A 13,419-nucleotide genomic window follows, 5' to 3' on the forward strand; every position below is an offset into this window, starting at 1 on the left:
GATACCACAATTATTAAAACATTTAAAATGTTTGTTTTTTTAATGTTTAAATAAAAAACTTTATCCACTAATTAAACACAACAATAAACGTATTGAAATAATGCTACACTGTCGACCTGAGACTATGTATTCAACCATTCTCTGAAAGGGGAAGTTCAGTAAAGGGTGTTCCTGTTTTGTTCATAAAACCCAACACATCGTGACACTACAGCATTCATCTGGGTTTAACTGCGCAGACATGTATTGAAATTATTCTCAGTCTGAACATATTTTGTAGTTCCTGTTTTCTCTTTGTTTCACACACCTTGGTTGGGCTGTGAGGTAGCGACCGTAGGCTATGCCTTGTTTTTAATCTGAGACTTTGACCGTGTCCAGAAACAACCTCCTGTCACCACAACTTTGATGTTTTCATATCTAAAGACACTCGGACAGGCCTAGCTTTTAGCAATCTGGTGATAACTCCAAGTCTTCCAATGCTTCTACTACCTAGGCAAATGGCACTCAAACTATCTTTTGGGATTTGTTTCATTAGTCCACTGTTGATACAGTCTCAAAATATTTTGCATGTCAGCAATTACTCTTTCAAAATATAGAACTTTCAAAATACAGCAAGTGTCACAGTATGATGCTTTTTGCAACAACAAAATGTACCAACTCATTATAATCTAACAATCTTGCTCTCTTCTCCCTCTTTCCCTTTCCCTACAACAGACCCCCTAGCTCTGGAGGCCCTGAGCCAGCAGGCGCGGCTGGGCCAGTGGGGTGAGCCCGGGCCCTTCCTCCAGGGCGGTGTAGCCTTCCCTCTGCCCCAGCAGCTGGCCCATCTGGCCCAGCCCGGCCTAGCCCGCTTCCCCCCTCAGCTGCTGGCACGGGCCAACTGGAGGATGAGCGCCGGGATGGAGGACGAGGCTGGCGGACCGCCTTTTACCAGGTAACCTTTGTCCTCTTTCTCTCTCCATTTCGCTCTCTTTTTCGCACTATATCTCTGGCGGTTTCTCCTCTCGACCTCTTACACCCTCTCTTTCTACTGATTTGACTCCCTTGGGATATTAAGTGTATGTATCGGTCTTCTCTTCTCTGTAGGTTCCCAGGCCTCCTGCGAGAGATGCCCCCTCAGGATCAGCCCGATCCCAGGGACCTGGCAGAGATGCAGCCCCCTCCACAGTCCCGCCTGCTCCAGTACCGCCAGGTCCAGTCCCGCTCCCCAGGAGACCCCTCCTCCCCCTCGTCTGCAACCTCCAACCACACCGGCCCCTTCCCCCCTGGCCCCTATCCTGGCCGAGACCCTACCAGCCACGAGCTGGACCTCCTCAATAACCCGGGTCTCCAGCAGCACCCGGGGAACCAGCTCTACAACCCCAATGCCTACCCCCACCAGCTGGGCCACTCTACTACCCCGCCCCCGCAGGTCAAGTACCTCCTCCAGGAGGCCCAGTGGCCTCACGGCGGAGCTGGCGTTGCTCAGAACCACATGCTGGCCCAGGGCCAGGGATTCCCCTACGGGCTGCCCGTCATGGCCCACCCCAGTAGACAGGAGCAGGTCCACCTCATGCAGCTCCACCACCAGCACCACCAGCAGCAGCAGCACCACCACCAACAGCAGCAGCAGCAGGGTCAAGGCCCAGGCCAGGAGCACTACCACCCCCTCTCCCCCAGAACAACAGGTGCCACCGCCCTTCACAATGTAGAAGAGGTAAGGACTATGCTCCACCCGTGTGTGTGTGTGTGTGTGTGTGTGTGTGTGTGTGTGTGTGTGTGAAGAATAGCGTTGCTGTGACTATTATACTAGTATGCCCTGTCTGTCACAGTTTTGTGCTACAGTCTTTTCACCTCATTTCCAAAGCTATGTTTTAACACGGACGGGTACATGCAAATGTATTTCAAGATTTTAATACAGAAATGTTTGAGAAAATTTTTTTTTTTCTCACCATGACAACATCACAGGAAATGGAAGCTATGCCTTTCTCACTTTCTGTAATTGTCTGTTTGACCTAAAAATTACTGAGAGAAATGTATCAGCTAAAGCGCAGCATATTGCTCAGAAGCTCTCCGTGGGGCCCTAACGCTGGGAAAATAATTTCCCTACCGTTCCCTCGACGTTGCTGACTTTGTCGGAGTAGAAAGTTAATTCCAGGTGATTGAGGACAGGAGATGCTAGGGCATAGCATAAAGGATTCCTGTGGGTGAAAGTGTGGTCCAGGGTTTGGGCGACCTTGGTCCTGGAGAGCTCCAGTGTGTGTGCAGGGTTGTTTATCAGGCACCAAACGGAAGAAAATGGACAGGGGCTACATGGGTTTGTCCAAAATGCAGCTTCGTTTCCCAGTGCATAATGTTTTAAAACGTTTTCCGTTGCATGCCCTAATGAACACGACCCAGACCTTTGGTCCTACCCAGCTGGGTCAGACCACAGAGTGAATAAGCAGCCCTCTCCATCTTACTTTTGTGTTATTGTCTAGCCTGTTCGATAACATGGCAGCCTAGTCGACCTCGTGGCATTTTCCTTTATTAGATTTTAACAGGAAATTAACGTTATTGGAAGACTGCTCTTTTTAGATGCCAATATCCGGGCTGAAAGGGATATTCGCTCACTGTGTATTCAGGTGAAGTGTTAGGACTTTCCAGTGTTTGCAACTCCCGTACAGACTCGGGAGCCGTGCGTCCTCCAAAACAACCCAACCAAGCCACACTGCTTCTTGACACATTGCCCACTTATCCCGGAAGCCAGCCGCACCAATGTGTCAGAGGAAACACCGTACACCGTGTCAGTGTGCATGCGCCCGGCCCGCCACAGAAGTCACAAGAGAGCGACGGGACAAGGACATCCTTGCCAGCCAAATCCTCCCCTACTTTCGATAATTTGTCCAGGTGCAACACCGTTCTTAAGTTTTTTTTTAGGTATTTCGTGCCGCTGTGGCAGTCAATCCTGCCTGATCACGAGAAACATGACCCGCCAAGCCACACTTAGCACCCACACGCTTAACCCGGAAGCTAGCCGCACCAATGTGTCGGAGGAATCACCGTTCAACTGGCCCACCACAAGGAGTCACTAGAGCGAGATGAGCCAAGTAAAGCCCCATCGGAAAAACCCTCTCCTAACCTGGACGACGCTGGGCCAATTGTGTGCTGCCCTATAGGACTCCCGGTCACGGCCCGAACCCCAGGCTGTATTGATGCCGCAACACTGAGATGCAGTGCCTTAGACCGCTGCGCCACTCAAGAAGCCCATATTTTACTGTCATTCTAAACCCGCACCCCCCCAATGCAACTAACATTTCTGGAGAAAAAAGGGTCTCTCACAAGGTTTTGGATCTAACACTGTCACTCCCCAAAGGCTCATCTCACCACAGTCATCAACACCTCTGGATGGTGTTCTGGTCCGAGGGCTGTTCTGTTTTCATACCACTGTCCAATTTTGGAAACGGGTGTTTTCTCGACTGCTCTTCGGAAGGCTCAGCCTGTCCCCTCACGTGGCTCTCATCCCGTCTTATTGGTATTTCTATGAATTTTCCAGGATTTTTATGATGATTACCTGCATGTTCCCAGTTTACGGGAACTGTAATGGTTACTCTGGCTGAAGAGTGAATGTGTTGTGTAAGTGAAATGAGAACGTTGTGGAATGGATTCACTCCTGCTGTTACTAGTTGACAAATAAGAGGAGCGCCGAGGAGGGTGTTGTGATTCCTACAGCAATGACCTTGGCACTGTGAGGAAAGGAATAGGGATGATCTCTCAATGTACCCTGGGTGATTTTGATTGACCTATATCGTCTTCGTTTTTTCTTTCTTTTCTATCCCACCTTGCCTCCTTTCTGTATCACACCTGTCTCTGTTATTTTCTCTCCCTCTTTCAGTATGAACCCAGGGGTCCCGGGCGGCCCCTCTACCAGCGGCGGATCTCCTCCAGCTACCCAGATGAGGGATCCCCCGCCAACGCCGCCATCATGGCCCAGCAGCAGCCACAGCCCTGCCCGGCAGACCCCCAGGAGCACCCTCACCCCCACCAACACACTCACCAACACCCCCACGCCCCCTACGGCTACCCCCCGCCCGAGCTGTGGCCCGGCAACGGGGGTGGTCCCGGCCCGTTCCAGAACATTCCATGCAACGGAGCCAGCACACTCGTTCAACACCAACACCGGGATCTCCTAGGTAAGCATCAGAAGCACCACAAATGACTTTTTGAAACCGTTATCAAAGTGTTGTGCTAATTATTCAGCATTCTATTGACTGTACCTGAGCGAGGTACAGTGCAGATCACTACATTTTTGAAATACAAATATATAATGGTTTAAGTGTAGCCTACTGCACTCATTGTACTTGGCAGTGCCTTTGTTAACGCTCTAGCAGTGGCAGAATAGTGACAGCGGACACCATGGCCAATCCGGACGCGCAAATCGAATTTGTCTCCTCCACACCAAACGCGATCACGAGACGCAGGTTGAAATATCAAAACAAACTCTGAACCAATTATATTCATTTGGGGACAGGTCGAAAAGCATTAAGTATTTATGACAATTTAGCTAGCTTGCAGTTGCTAGCTAATTTGTCCTATTTAGCTAGCTAGCTTGCTGTTGCTATCAAATTTGTCCTGGGATATAAACATTGAGTTATTTTACCTGAAATGCACAAGGTCCTCTACTCCAACAATTAATCCACACACAAAATGGTCAACCGAATGGTTTGTAGTCATCTCCTCCTCCCAGGCTTCTTTTTCTTCTTTGGACTTTATATGGCGATTGGCAACTAACCTTCATAATAAGGTGTATTACCACAACTGACCTCAGTTCATCTCTCAATCACCCACGTGGTTATAACCAATAAGGAGATGGCACATGGGCATATACTTCTAAAAGCCAACGAGGAGATGGGAGAGGCAGGACTTGCATCGCGTTCTGCGTCACAAATGGAAGCAACTTCTATTTCAACGCCTGGCCACGCATACGCTCGTTGGCGCGCGCAATGATTGAATAACATGAATGTGTACATTTATTTTGCAACGCACGCGTCCGGTTTGGTCAGTGTCTGACACTCAGTGAGAGCAAGTCGGGTGTTCAATTTCTGACGGTTGTCGTCAGGGTTGGACCTGGTGAATACAATTTGAAGGCTGCTGTAAGGTTGACGAATCTGCATGCTGAAGCGGCTGTCATTGTCAATGATTCCAACAATGCAAGCGTGACAAAAACAAAAGTGTCAGTTTCCTTTCTAAGTGCCCATTTGTTCTCCTGACATTGACAAGCAACCCCCAATGTATTGTATATTTTGGAAGTTGAAACTAATCTCTCCAACCCTAATTTTTCCTCTTTCCTTTTCTTCCTCCTTCCTACTCTTCCCTCATCCTTCTTCCTCACTCTCCCTTCCTCCTCCTCCCTCTCTCCAGTAGCTTCCAAGGCCCTGCGGCAGGCAGCAGAGGAGCAGATGAAGGCTGAAGCGGCAGTAGCAGTAGCTGCGGCCCAGCCTCCCGCCCACTCCCTCCAGCACCTCGGACAGTTCCCCCCTCTCATGCCCAACAGCAAGCAGCAGCAGCCGCAGCAGCAGCAGCAGCAGCAGCAAGCCCCCCCAGAGCCCGGCCAGGGCCCCGGGGGCCCCCAAAACCCTGGAAAACCCCCCACCATGTCCTACGCCAGTGCCCTCCGCGCCCCACCCAAACCCAGAGCTCGCCCCGAACAGGTCAAAAAGCACAGCGACCCACTTTCCCTACTCCAAGAGCTCAGCATAGGAAGTTCAAATGGTAGCAATGGATACTATTCCTATTTTAAATGAGTTTCACCCCTGAGAAATAACCCCTAGAAAAATATGAAGAAAAAAAAAACGTAAAATATATAAAAATAGAAAAAAAGCTAATAATGGCAATACTTTTGTGAGAAAGACAAAAAAAAATCGGCTTTTACAAATTGTTTCTATTTGTTTTTGTTTCCCGCTTTTTGTTTTAAACTTTTATTTGTAAAAGTCAAATCTTTCTTCTGTTTCACATATCTGACATTTTTTTTTTTTATATGTAAAACTTAAGTATATATAATGGATGCATTACTGGTATATACATACACATGATGTATATATGAATATATACTTATATTATGTACACTTATATATGTATGTAATGCAAAAAAAAGTTTTAAAAAATGATCTAAAATGATTTTAAAAACAGCATTTGGTTGACCACTTGGCTGCCTGTCTGTTTTCCCTTATTGAAGGTTTTTTTATGTTGAAGGGTTTTTTTCCCCGTTATTTTTGTTTTTGTTTTTAAATTGTGTTTGGACTTTCTGTCTTGACTTTAATCATAGTTGTGTTAACAGGGAAAAAGCTAAGTGGTCAACTAATTTCATATAGTATATGGAGCATTGTATAGAAGTAGATACATTTTCCTCTAATCTGTACATATAAAGAAAATAAATGACTGAGTTGTATGCAACAGACATGTACCTAAATTCCTGTATCATGTTAGCATTTACATTAGACTTAATTTGGTTTGCTTTTCATCCTCAACCTTAGACATTCTCACCTGAAAATCATTTTCAGTGACAGATTAGTGCAGTAAATGGGATTCTTACATGCATACAAACATGCACATGCAAACACACACCATTCAGAGAAACGATTACTTTATTATACATTTATACAAATGTGTTGGTTGTACGTAAATTCCTTTTTTCACTGGCCCAATTTTTTTTTTAAATCTTTTTTTTAAAGAGAAAAATATAGGATAGATAATGATATGCATGCAAAGCCACATCAAAGGGAGGTCTACTGTTGTCTGATTCCAACTTGGACAAACTAGTTTCAGAAAGAACCACGGGTATGCTTCCTCTGCCGTTTTCACCTGAGGCCAAAAGATGGTTGTTCTCCTGTTGGGCGACTGGCTTTCCCTTTAGTCTAGTCGGGTTAACCACTGTCTTCGATGTAGGCGTATTGCGTGATAAAAACGGTGTGGAGAAACTTGAGGCCAACTGCATATATTGGTGGATATGTAACGTGAGTCATAACTAAGGCACGGCTGATGAGGGAGTCTGAAGGTATAGAGAGGCATCATGGCCAAGTTGGAAGTATTTGTTTCATGTTGAGTGAGATGTTGGGTCTACGTCAATGGTCTCCTTGTTTTTCTTTTTTCCACTTCAGAGCTTTAAAGGTCTTTTTTTTTTTAGAAAGTCTTGAGAAAGATCCTGTCACAATTTCCCAACATTCCCTGGTAATTTCTGAAATCCCGGTTGGAGGTTTTCTTTAATCAGCAAGGGGAGTAAGCAACTAGGGAATCGTCCCGACTTGGAATTCTTCAACCGGGATTTCTGAAAAACCTGTAAATTTTGGGAACTTTGCAACCGTAGACTATTTTTGTGTTTTATGTAGGACTTCGGCCCGAAATAAAACCGTCTGGTTTAGACCAGCGCCGTCAGTTTATTTTTTTGGTTCTGTCTTATCTGATTTGTACTGCAATACCACAGTCTTTTTCACCGATATTCCATGTACTCTGTGTCATCAGTGGACATCACTTTTAGCTACCAGCCTCTTGCTCTGATTAGATGGTTGCTTAGATGACTGTTTGCCCTTGAAATTTAGACAGGAAAAAATATTCCGTTTTTTTTATTTTGACGACTCAAAATGTTTCAATTTTTAACAAATAAATGCAATCGGTGTGGGTTATTTTAACCACAAAAGAGAGATTGTTCACTGTTTTGTAGGTCTTTTCTGACATGCATTCCAATCAGTGAGGTATTTTGTTTTCAGGGTGACGCGTGTCTCTTGGGAGTGAAATCTATTTGCATTTTTGGTCAAATAATTTGCAAACAACCATCAAGCTGTCCAATCTTTATACATTTGTATTGGTGTGCACGCTCAAAAAATTGCCAGTCGGATAAAATTATCATGACAATTATTGATGATTGTTATCAAATGCAAATTTGTGACAGATTTTTTTTCTTTTGTGTAATAGCCATATTTGTCACATTTACTGGAAACAGTTTTCTCTCCATGATTCATTTGTGTTGCAGCCTTTTTCTCCCCCATCAAATATATATTTTTAATTGGTTAATGGTTTGTTTCAGTTTATTGTAATAAAAGACCCTTGGATTCTAACTGGTACATTTTATGTAACTATTTTGTCATTCTTTTTAATGTATTAGCCCGTCAATCAGAAGTATCAGGAAGCAAATCTAGTCGGAATTAAAAACATCTCTTAAACAGTTGAAATGATCATTCAAAACATTTACGGGGACTTAAGTTTATTTAAATATTTGGTCATTAGCTTTCCAAGGTCCAGATTCAAGAGGTTGTGAATTTTAGGTTCATCACTACAAAAAACATACTTGTAAATATGCGTTTTCTAGGTATTTACAAACGAGGTTTAGGGAGCGCCTCAATTTTGTAGAAGCTGTTTAAAAGAGGAAGTATGCCCTTTTTTAATTATGCAAATTCAAAGACATGGACCGTGTTGGCAGTCACAGCATCTTATAGTAATAACTTTTTAAATTCATTTTTATAAGATGGTGTCTGGCTGCTTTTGCAAAGTTTTTCTGTTGCAGGCATATACAACATGTTATTGTAGAATACTTAATTTTAAAATCATTGTTGCAGGAATTATTTGTCCTTTCAGTTTCTTCGCCTAAATCCATTTAAAAAATATATATATATTTTAATTTCAGCGGTGCTTTGTGGTTCAATGATTTTTCACGTAAGACTTCATTCATTCTGTGCATGCCAAGATGACATGGCTTGTTTATATCCCTGGTTTTATCAAATAGTTTGATTTGTGCAACAACAATAAAATGTTTTTGTTCTCTCCCTACACAGTAACATTTTGGTATATTGTTTGATGTGTACAATGACTTGTGACATACAAAAAAAGTATGATATTTTACTAACATGTCAATTAATTATGTAACGCTCATGTAAGAGTTGTTTTCCCTCAATTATTTTTCTGGGCGAAAGTTGCTCCCAGACATACGGGGGGGGGGGGGGCACATATTATAAGCTTTGAAAATCTTTGCAAAGAAGTGGATATTACATTTGAATCAGTTTTCCACAAATTAGTTGTTGGTTAACCTCTAAATTGTGCAATATTTATTCTTCTCAATTTATGCAGTGTCTGATCTGAATTTGTGTGAAATCCAAACCATAAGAGATTGAGCCATTCTGTGTTTGTTCTTAGTAATCTTGTCCAAGAGTAAGTAATAGATCTGTGCTTGTTTCCATACCGTGCCTTTTCAGGCCTTCATTTATTGCTCAAAATCTAAATTTTGTGCCGTTGTCATGACTCGTGACCTGACTGACTTTGCATCGAGACAGAAGCTTTTAATGTGTTTGTCGTCAACAGAGTTTGAATGTCAGTTAGCCTCCACCCAGTCACGCATCATCGTGTGTAAAAGGCTTCCGAAAGTACTTCGCTATGCCCTCATAAAACACCTAAAACAACCCTAACTTGAACAGATGGTTTTGTCTTGGGAGCAGCCTTTAGCCCAGCCAGTAGAGAGCACTGTGTTTCAGCCTTTGTAAAACCACATCTCCTGTTGTCATCCATTTTGTCTCCAGTCTCCTCTGTTTCTTCCCCTCCCACAGTAAATCAATGACACACCTGTTAACTGTTACCCCCACCCCACTTGACCCACAGGAGTGGGCTACATAATGATGAATATTTCCCTTTCACTCGTTTCAATTCAATTGGTGGTGGTCGTGATAAAGGATTTAGACTTTGTTTCAAAGGTTTTATTTTGTTTTTTAAAATTTGTTTCTCTATTAAAGTGTTTTTATTGACTCAGTTACTCCTTGTTTTTATTGCAGAGACGTACTTCAATTGTTGGATTGGATGAGGTAGAATTTTATCGCTCTGAGTGATTTCCCTGTGTGGAAAGGAAGTGCACACCATGTGTCTCAATGTCCCAAAAGGGACCGAAGGGTTACGCAATTGACTTTACTCTCATTAAATCGCTGGGTCTTGTTTGCCATTGAAGTTGTGACTTGTCATTATCTCACTCAGAAGTAATGTGGCCCCTGAGGAACCCTTAACCCCAACACACTGTATCCGTCTTGGGATCGGTTTATCCTTAGCAGTCTCAACCGTTCTCTCCACAGGTGCATAGGCCCCCTACCCAGAACTGCTGCAAGTGGTGTACAGTACCCCAACAGTTTGCACTCAAGGCCAATAGACTTGCATCTTTGACATTTGTCAGTTTTGTTTACAATCAACCAAGGCAGCTCTGAAGTAATTTTCTCTCTCTGTTTTTGATCCATTCTCCATCATGCGGTTACTTCCTCTCTTCCCTCTTCTCTGTCACCAGACTAACCCTGGCTGTGAGTTTGGAATCTAAATGAACCCATCAAGGGAGTGGAGACTGAAAAGATCTGGATCAAAAGCCTCGACTCTTTCTGATGTGGCAAAGGACAGGGAGGGTGCTCTTGTTCCTCTTTCATCACCCCCTACACACAGTGAGGATACGCTTCTAAAGACTCCTCCTTCCTTTCATCACCCCCTACACACAGTGAGGATACGCTTCTAAAGATTCCTCCTTCCTTTCATCACCCCCTACACACAGTGAGGATACGCTTCCAAAGACTCCTCCTTTCATCACCCCCTACACACAGTGAGGATACGCTTCCAAAGATTCCTCCTTCCTTTCATCACCCCCTACACACAGTGAGGATACGCTTCTAAAGACTCCTCCTTCCTTTCATCACCCCCTACACACAGTGAGGATACGCTTCTAAAGATTCCTCCTTCCTTTCATCACCCCCTACACACAGTGAGGATACGCTTCCAAAGACTCCTCCTTTCATCACCCCCTACACACAGTGAGGATACGCTTCCAAAGATTCCTCCTTCCTTTCATCACCCCCTACACACAGTGAGGATACGCTTCTAAAGATTCCTCCTTCCTTTCATCACCCCCTACACACAGTGAGGATACGCTTCTAAAGATTCCTCCTTCCTTTCATCACCCCCTACACACAGTGAGGATACGCTTCCAAAGATTCCTCCTTTCATCACCCCCTACACACAGTGAGGCTACGCTTCCAAAGACTCCTCCTTCCTTTCATCACCCCCTACACACAGTGAGGCTACGCTTCCAAAGACTCCTCCTTCTTTTCATCACCCCCTACACACAGTGAGGATACGCTTCCAAAGGTTCCTCCATCCTTTCATCACCCCCCCCCCCCAGAACATGGCCTCGCTCTACCGCCACTCACTGTCCGAGCCCTGAGTTTTCTGGATATTCCCCTCTATGGCCATGATTCAAGGCTTTATTCTCAAAACAGGTTTGTGTTCATTGGGCCAGCCCATTTCTTACGTTTTGTACCTAAATGAACACGACCCAGGTGTCTTGTATACAGGAGAGAAGGACGGAAGAGATACAGGAAACTGGCTTTCTTCCAAGCTAGATATGTGAATTTATTTTACTTAGAAATGCATGGTTTCATGGTTATCATAACATGTGCGCACAACTGAAGACAACCACTGTACTGTAATTCATCATTCCATACCAAAAGCTAGTTCTAACAGACAAGGACAGATAAGATGGCGAAGCAAGTTTTTGTCTGCTACAGTCACGAAGTCTTATGTGTTGTTTAGTAACCATACCCCCTGACCTTTATCAACTGCCCTCATCTATTCAATCAAATATCAAATGGGGAAAGCAATGGCATTAGAACTTGCAAGCTTGTTTTGAGACATTAGTAATGTACATTTCTGTATCAAAAATAATCCTTGTTTACCACTTCCACTGAGTAAATACAAAAGCAGTATCATCCATAACAAAAAGAATGTACCCACTGGGTTTTTACAATACACCTATTTCCTGTCTGTCCATAGAAGCCATAGATGATTGGTAACATGGGAGAGAAGTCCAGTTTAGTTTGGCTGAAAAGACTGGACATTTGGGAAATATATCTATTAAAGCTATTTACTGGATCTAAATGGTACATATTAAGGCTCTTGAGTTTGTTGAACTGAATGCCCCTGAAAGTGTTGGCTACTGAGTACCTTCCAAGTTCAATGTTAAATGCATCAGATGCTAACTAAAATCAAAACTAGAAGAAATTGATACCTTCATCAACAACAACAAAAATAGATTGCTTGGTTCACCTAAATTGAATGGGATCAAATAGTCCAAGAAATTAGGCTGCAATGTGTTCAGCTCTTAAAAAGCAGGGGGGAGGGGGGGGGGGTTTGGTGTGCACCTGCTAGAACTGAATCTTTTCCAACCCAAGCATTCAGTGGGCTGTTGGTGTTTAGCATTCTGTCTGGTATGCACACTAAACTCACTAGACAACATTATTTGCTTCTCCAATTTGCTGCGACAGCCATGTATTATTCTTATAAAAGTAAGTCCTTTTGAATACTGAAAATACATTTTTTTTGTTCACTATAAATCTAACATGACTAAATTCTATAATTAAAATGGATCATTTTAATATTACTTCTTTACATCACAATTAGTGTTATGCTGTGAATATATATATTTTGCAATATTAAATGCTTAATTATGAAGTAATAATTTGGCATCTGATTCTAACAATTTCCTGGTTTATCTTGAAATCTGCCTGAATACATTTGACATAAATTCATTGCAAGTGCTTGATGCACTGAAAATAACAGAACCATCCCAGTTATAAATTGATTGACTTATGTACAGAATTATCATAAAAAACACACATTGTGAAAAAGGTGGATTCATAGGTCAAATGTCAATCCATTACTATTTATACCATTAAATAACATGTCAAAATGTATCATTAACCAGGTTTCCATCCAACCATTTCATGCTGATTAATTACCGGACACTTGAAAAAAAAGTAACGACTGGGCTGATGGAAACAGGAAATGCCGGTGCAGTTTTATAAAACAGACAATTTGCATCAATCGACATGGTGGGATGTTTTATGTGTCTGTAAAATTAATTATGCGAGAAATGGCAGTGGAAATGCCTTTTATCTGCAAATATTTATATAATAACTATCACATCGGCGTAAACTTGGAGTCACACAATGACACTGTTGTGTGGTCCTCCACTATGACTCGGGAAAGCATGCAGGACTCGACTGCTCCCAAGCCCTGTGTGAAATAATCCTCTGGTTCCACTATATCACAACACAAAGTTTATCTTGATCGTGATCTTATTGCTTTTAAAACAAAGTGTCACTCTCTTCCTCGTCTCATCCCTCTGTCTATTACTCCACTTCGTGTTCAGCGTCCATGCAGGACTCCCAGGGGTTTTGGGGCATGCGGGGCATGGAGAGCAGGAGGAGGCCGAGGCCACTGAGGAAGAGGAGGCAGAAGCCGGCGCAGGCACAGGCGAAGGACCAGGCATAGGAGTAGTCTATCCAGATGGTTTCCTCGCTCTCGATCATCCGCTTTACCGACTGACGCATCACCTCCACTGAGATGATGGCGCACAGACCTGCGATTGGGCATAGAGGGAGAGAGGAGGATGGGTTA

General features: G+C 43.5%; 2 protein-coding genes across 4 annotated transcripts in view; one reads left to right on the forward strand and one right to left on the reverse strand.

Annotated features, from left to right (window-relative positions):
• LOC109865701 (probable helicase with zinc finger domain) overlaps positions 1-9,745 on the forward strand; it is a 59,574-nt gene extending 49,829 nt beyond the window's left edge. For 2 of the 3 annotated variants that reach the window (XM_020454082.2, XM_020454084.2), the window contains exons 28-31: positions 712-931; positions 1,084-1,693; positions 3,851-4,148; positions 5,377-9,745. In XM_020454082.2, the coding sequence (XP_020309671.2) occupies positions 712-931; positions 1,084-1,693; positions 3,851-4,148; positions 5,377-5,759 (1,511 nt within the window). In that variant the 3' untranslated portion in view covers positions 5,760-9,745. The remainder of the gene's footprint in view (positions 1-711; positions 932-1,083; positions 1,694-3,850; positions 4,149-5,376) is intronic. The other variant, XM_020454085.2, reaches the window with a different exon arrangement.
• Positions 9,746-11,344: 1,599 nt separating this feature from the next.
• The window catches only part of LOC109865839 (voltage-dependent calcium channel gamma-1 subunit), a 36,876-nt gene continuing 34,801 nt past the window's right edge, over positions 11,345-13,419 (reverse strand). The window contains exon 4 of the mRNA XM_020454308.2: positions 11,345-13,381. Coding sequence (XP_020309897.1) covers positions 13,152-13,381 — 230 coding nt within the window. The 3' untranslated portion in view covers positions 11,345-13,151. The remainder of the gene's footprint in view (positions 13,382-13,419) is intronic.

Source organism: Oncorhynchus kisutch, linkage group LG20, assembly GCF_002021735.2.
Source record: "Oncorhynchus kisutch isolate 150728-3 linkage group LG20, Okis_V2, whole genome shotgun sequence".
Taxonomy (NCBI): domain Eukaryota; kingdom Metazoa; phylum Chordata; class Actinopteri; order Salmoniformes; family Salmonidae; genus Oncorhynchus; species Oncorhynchus kisutch.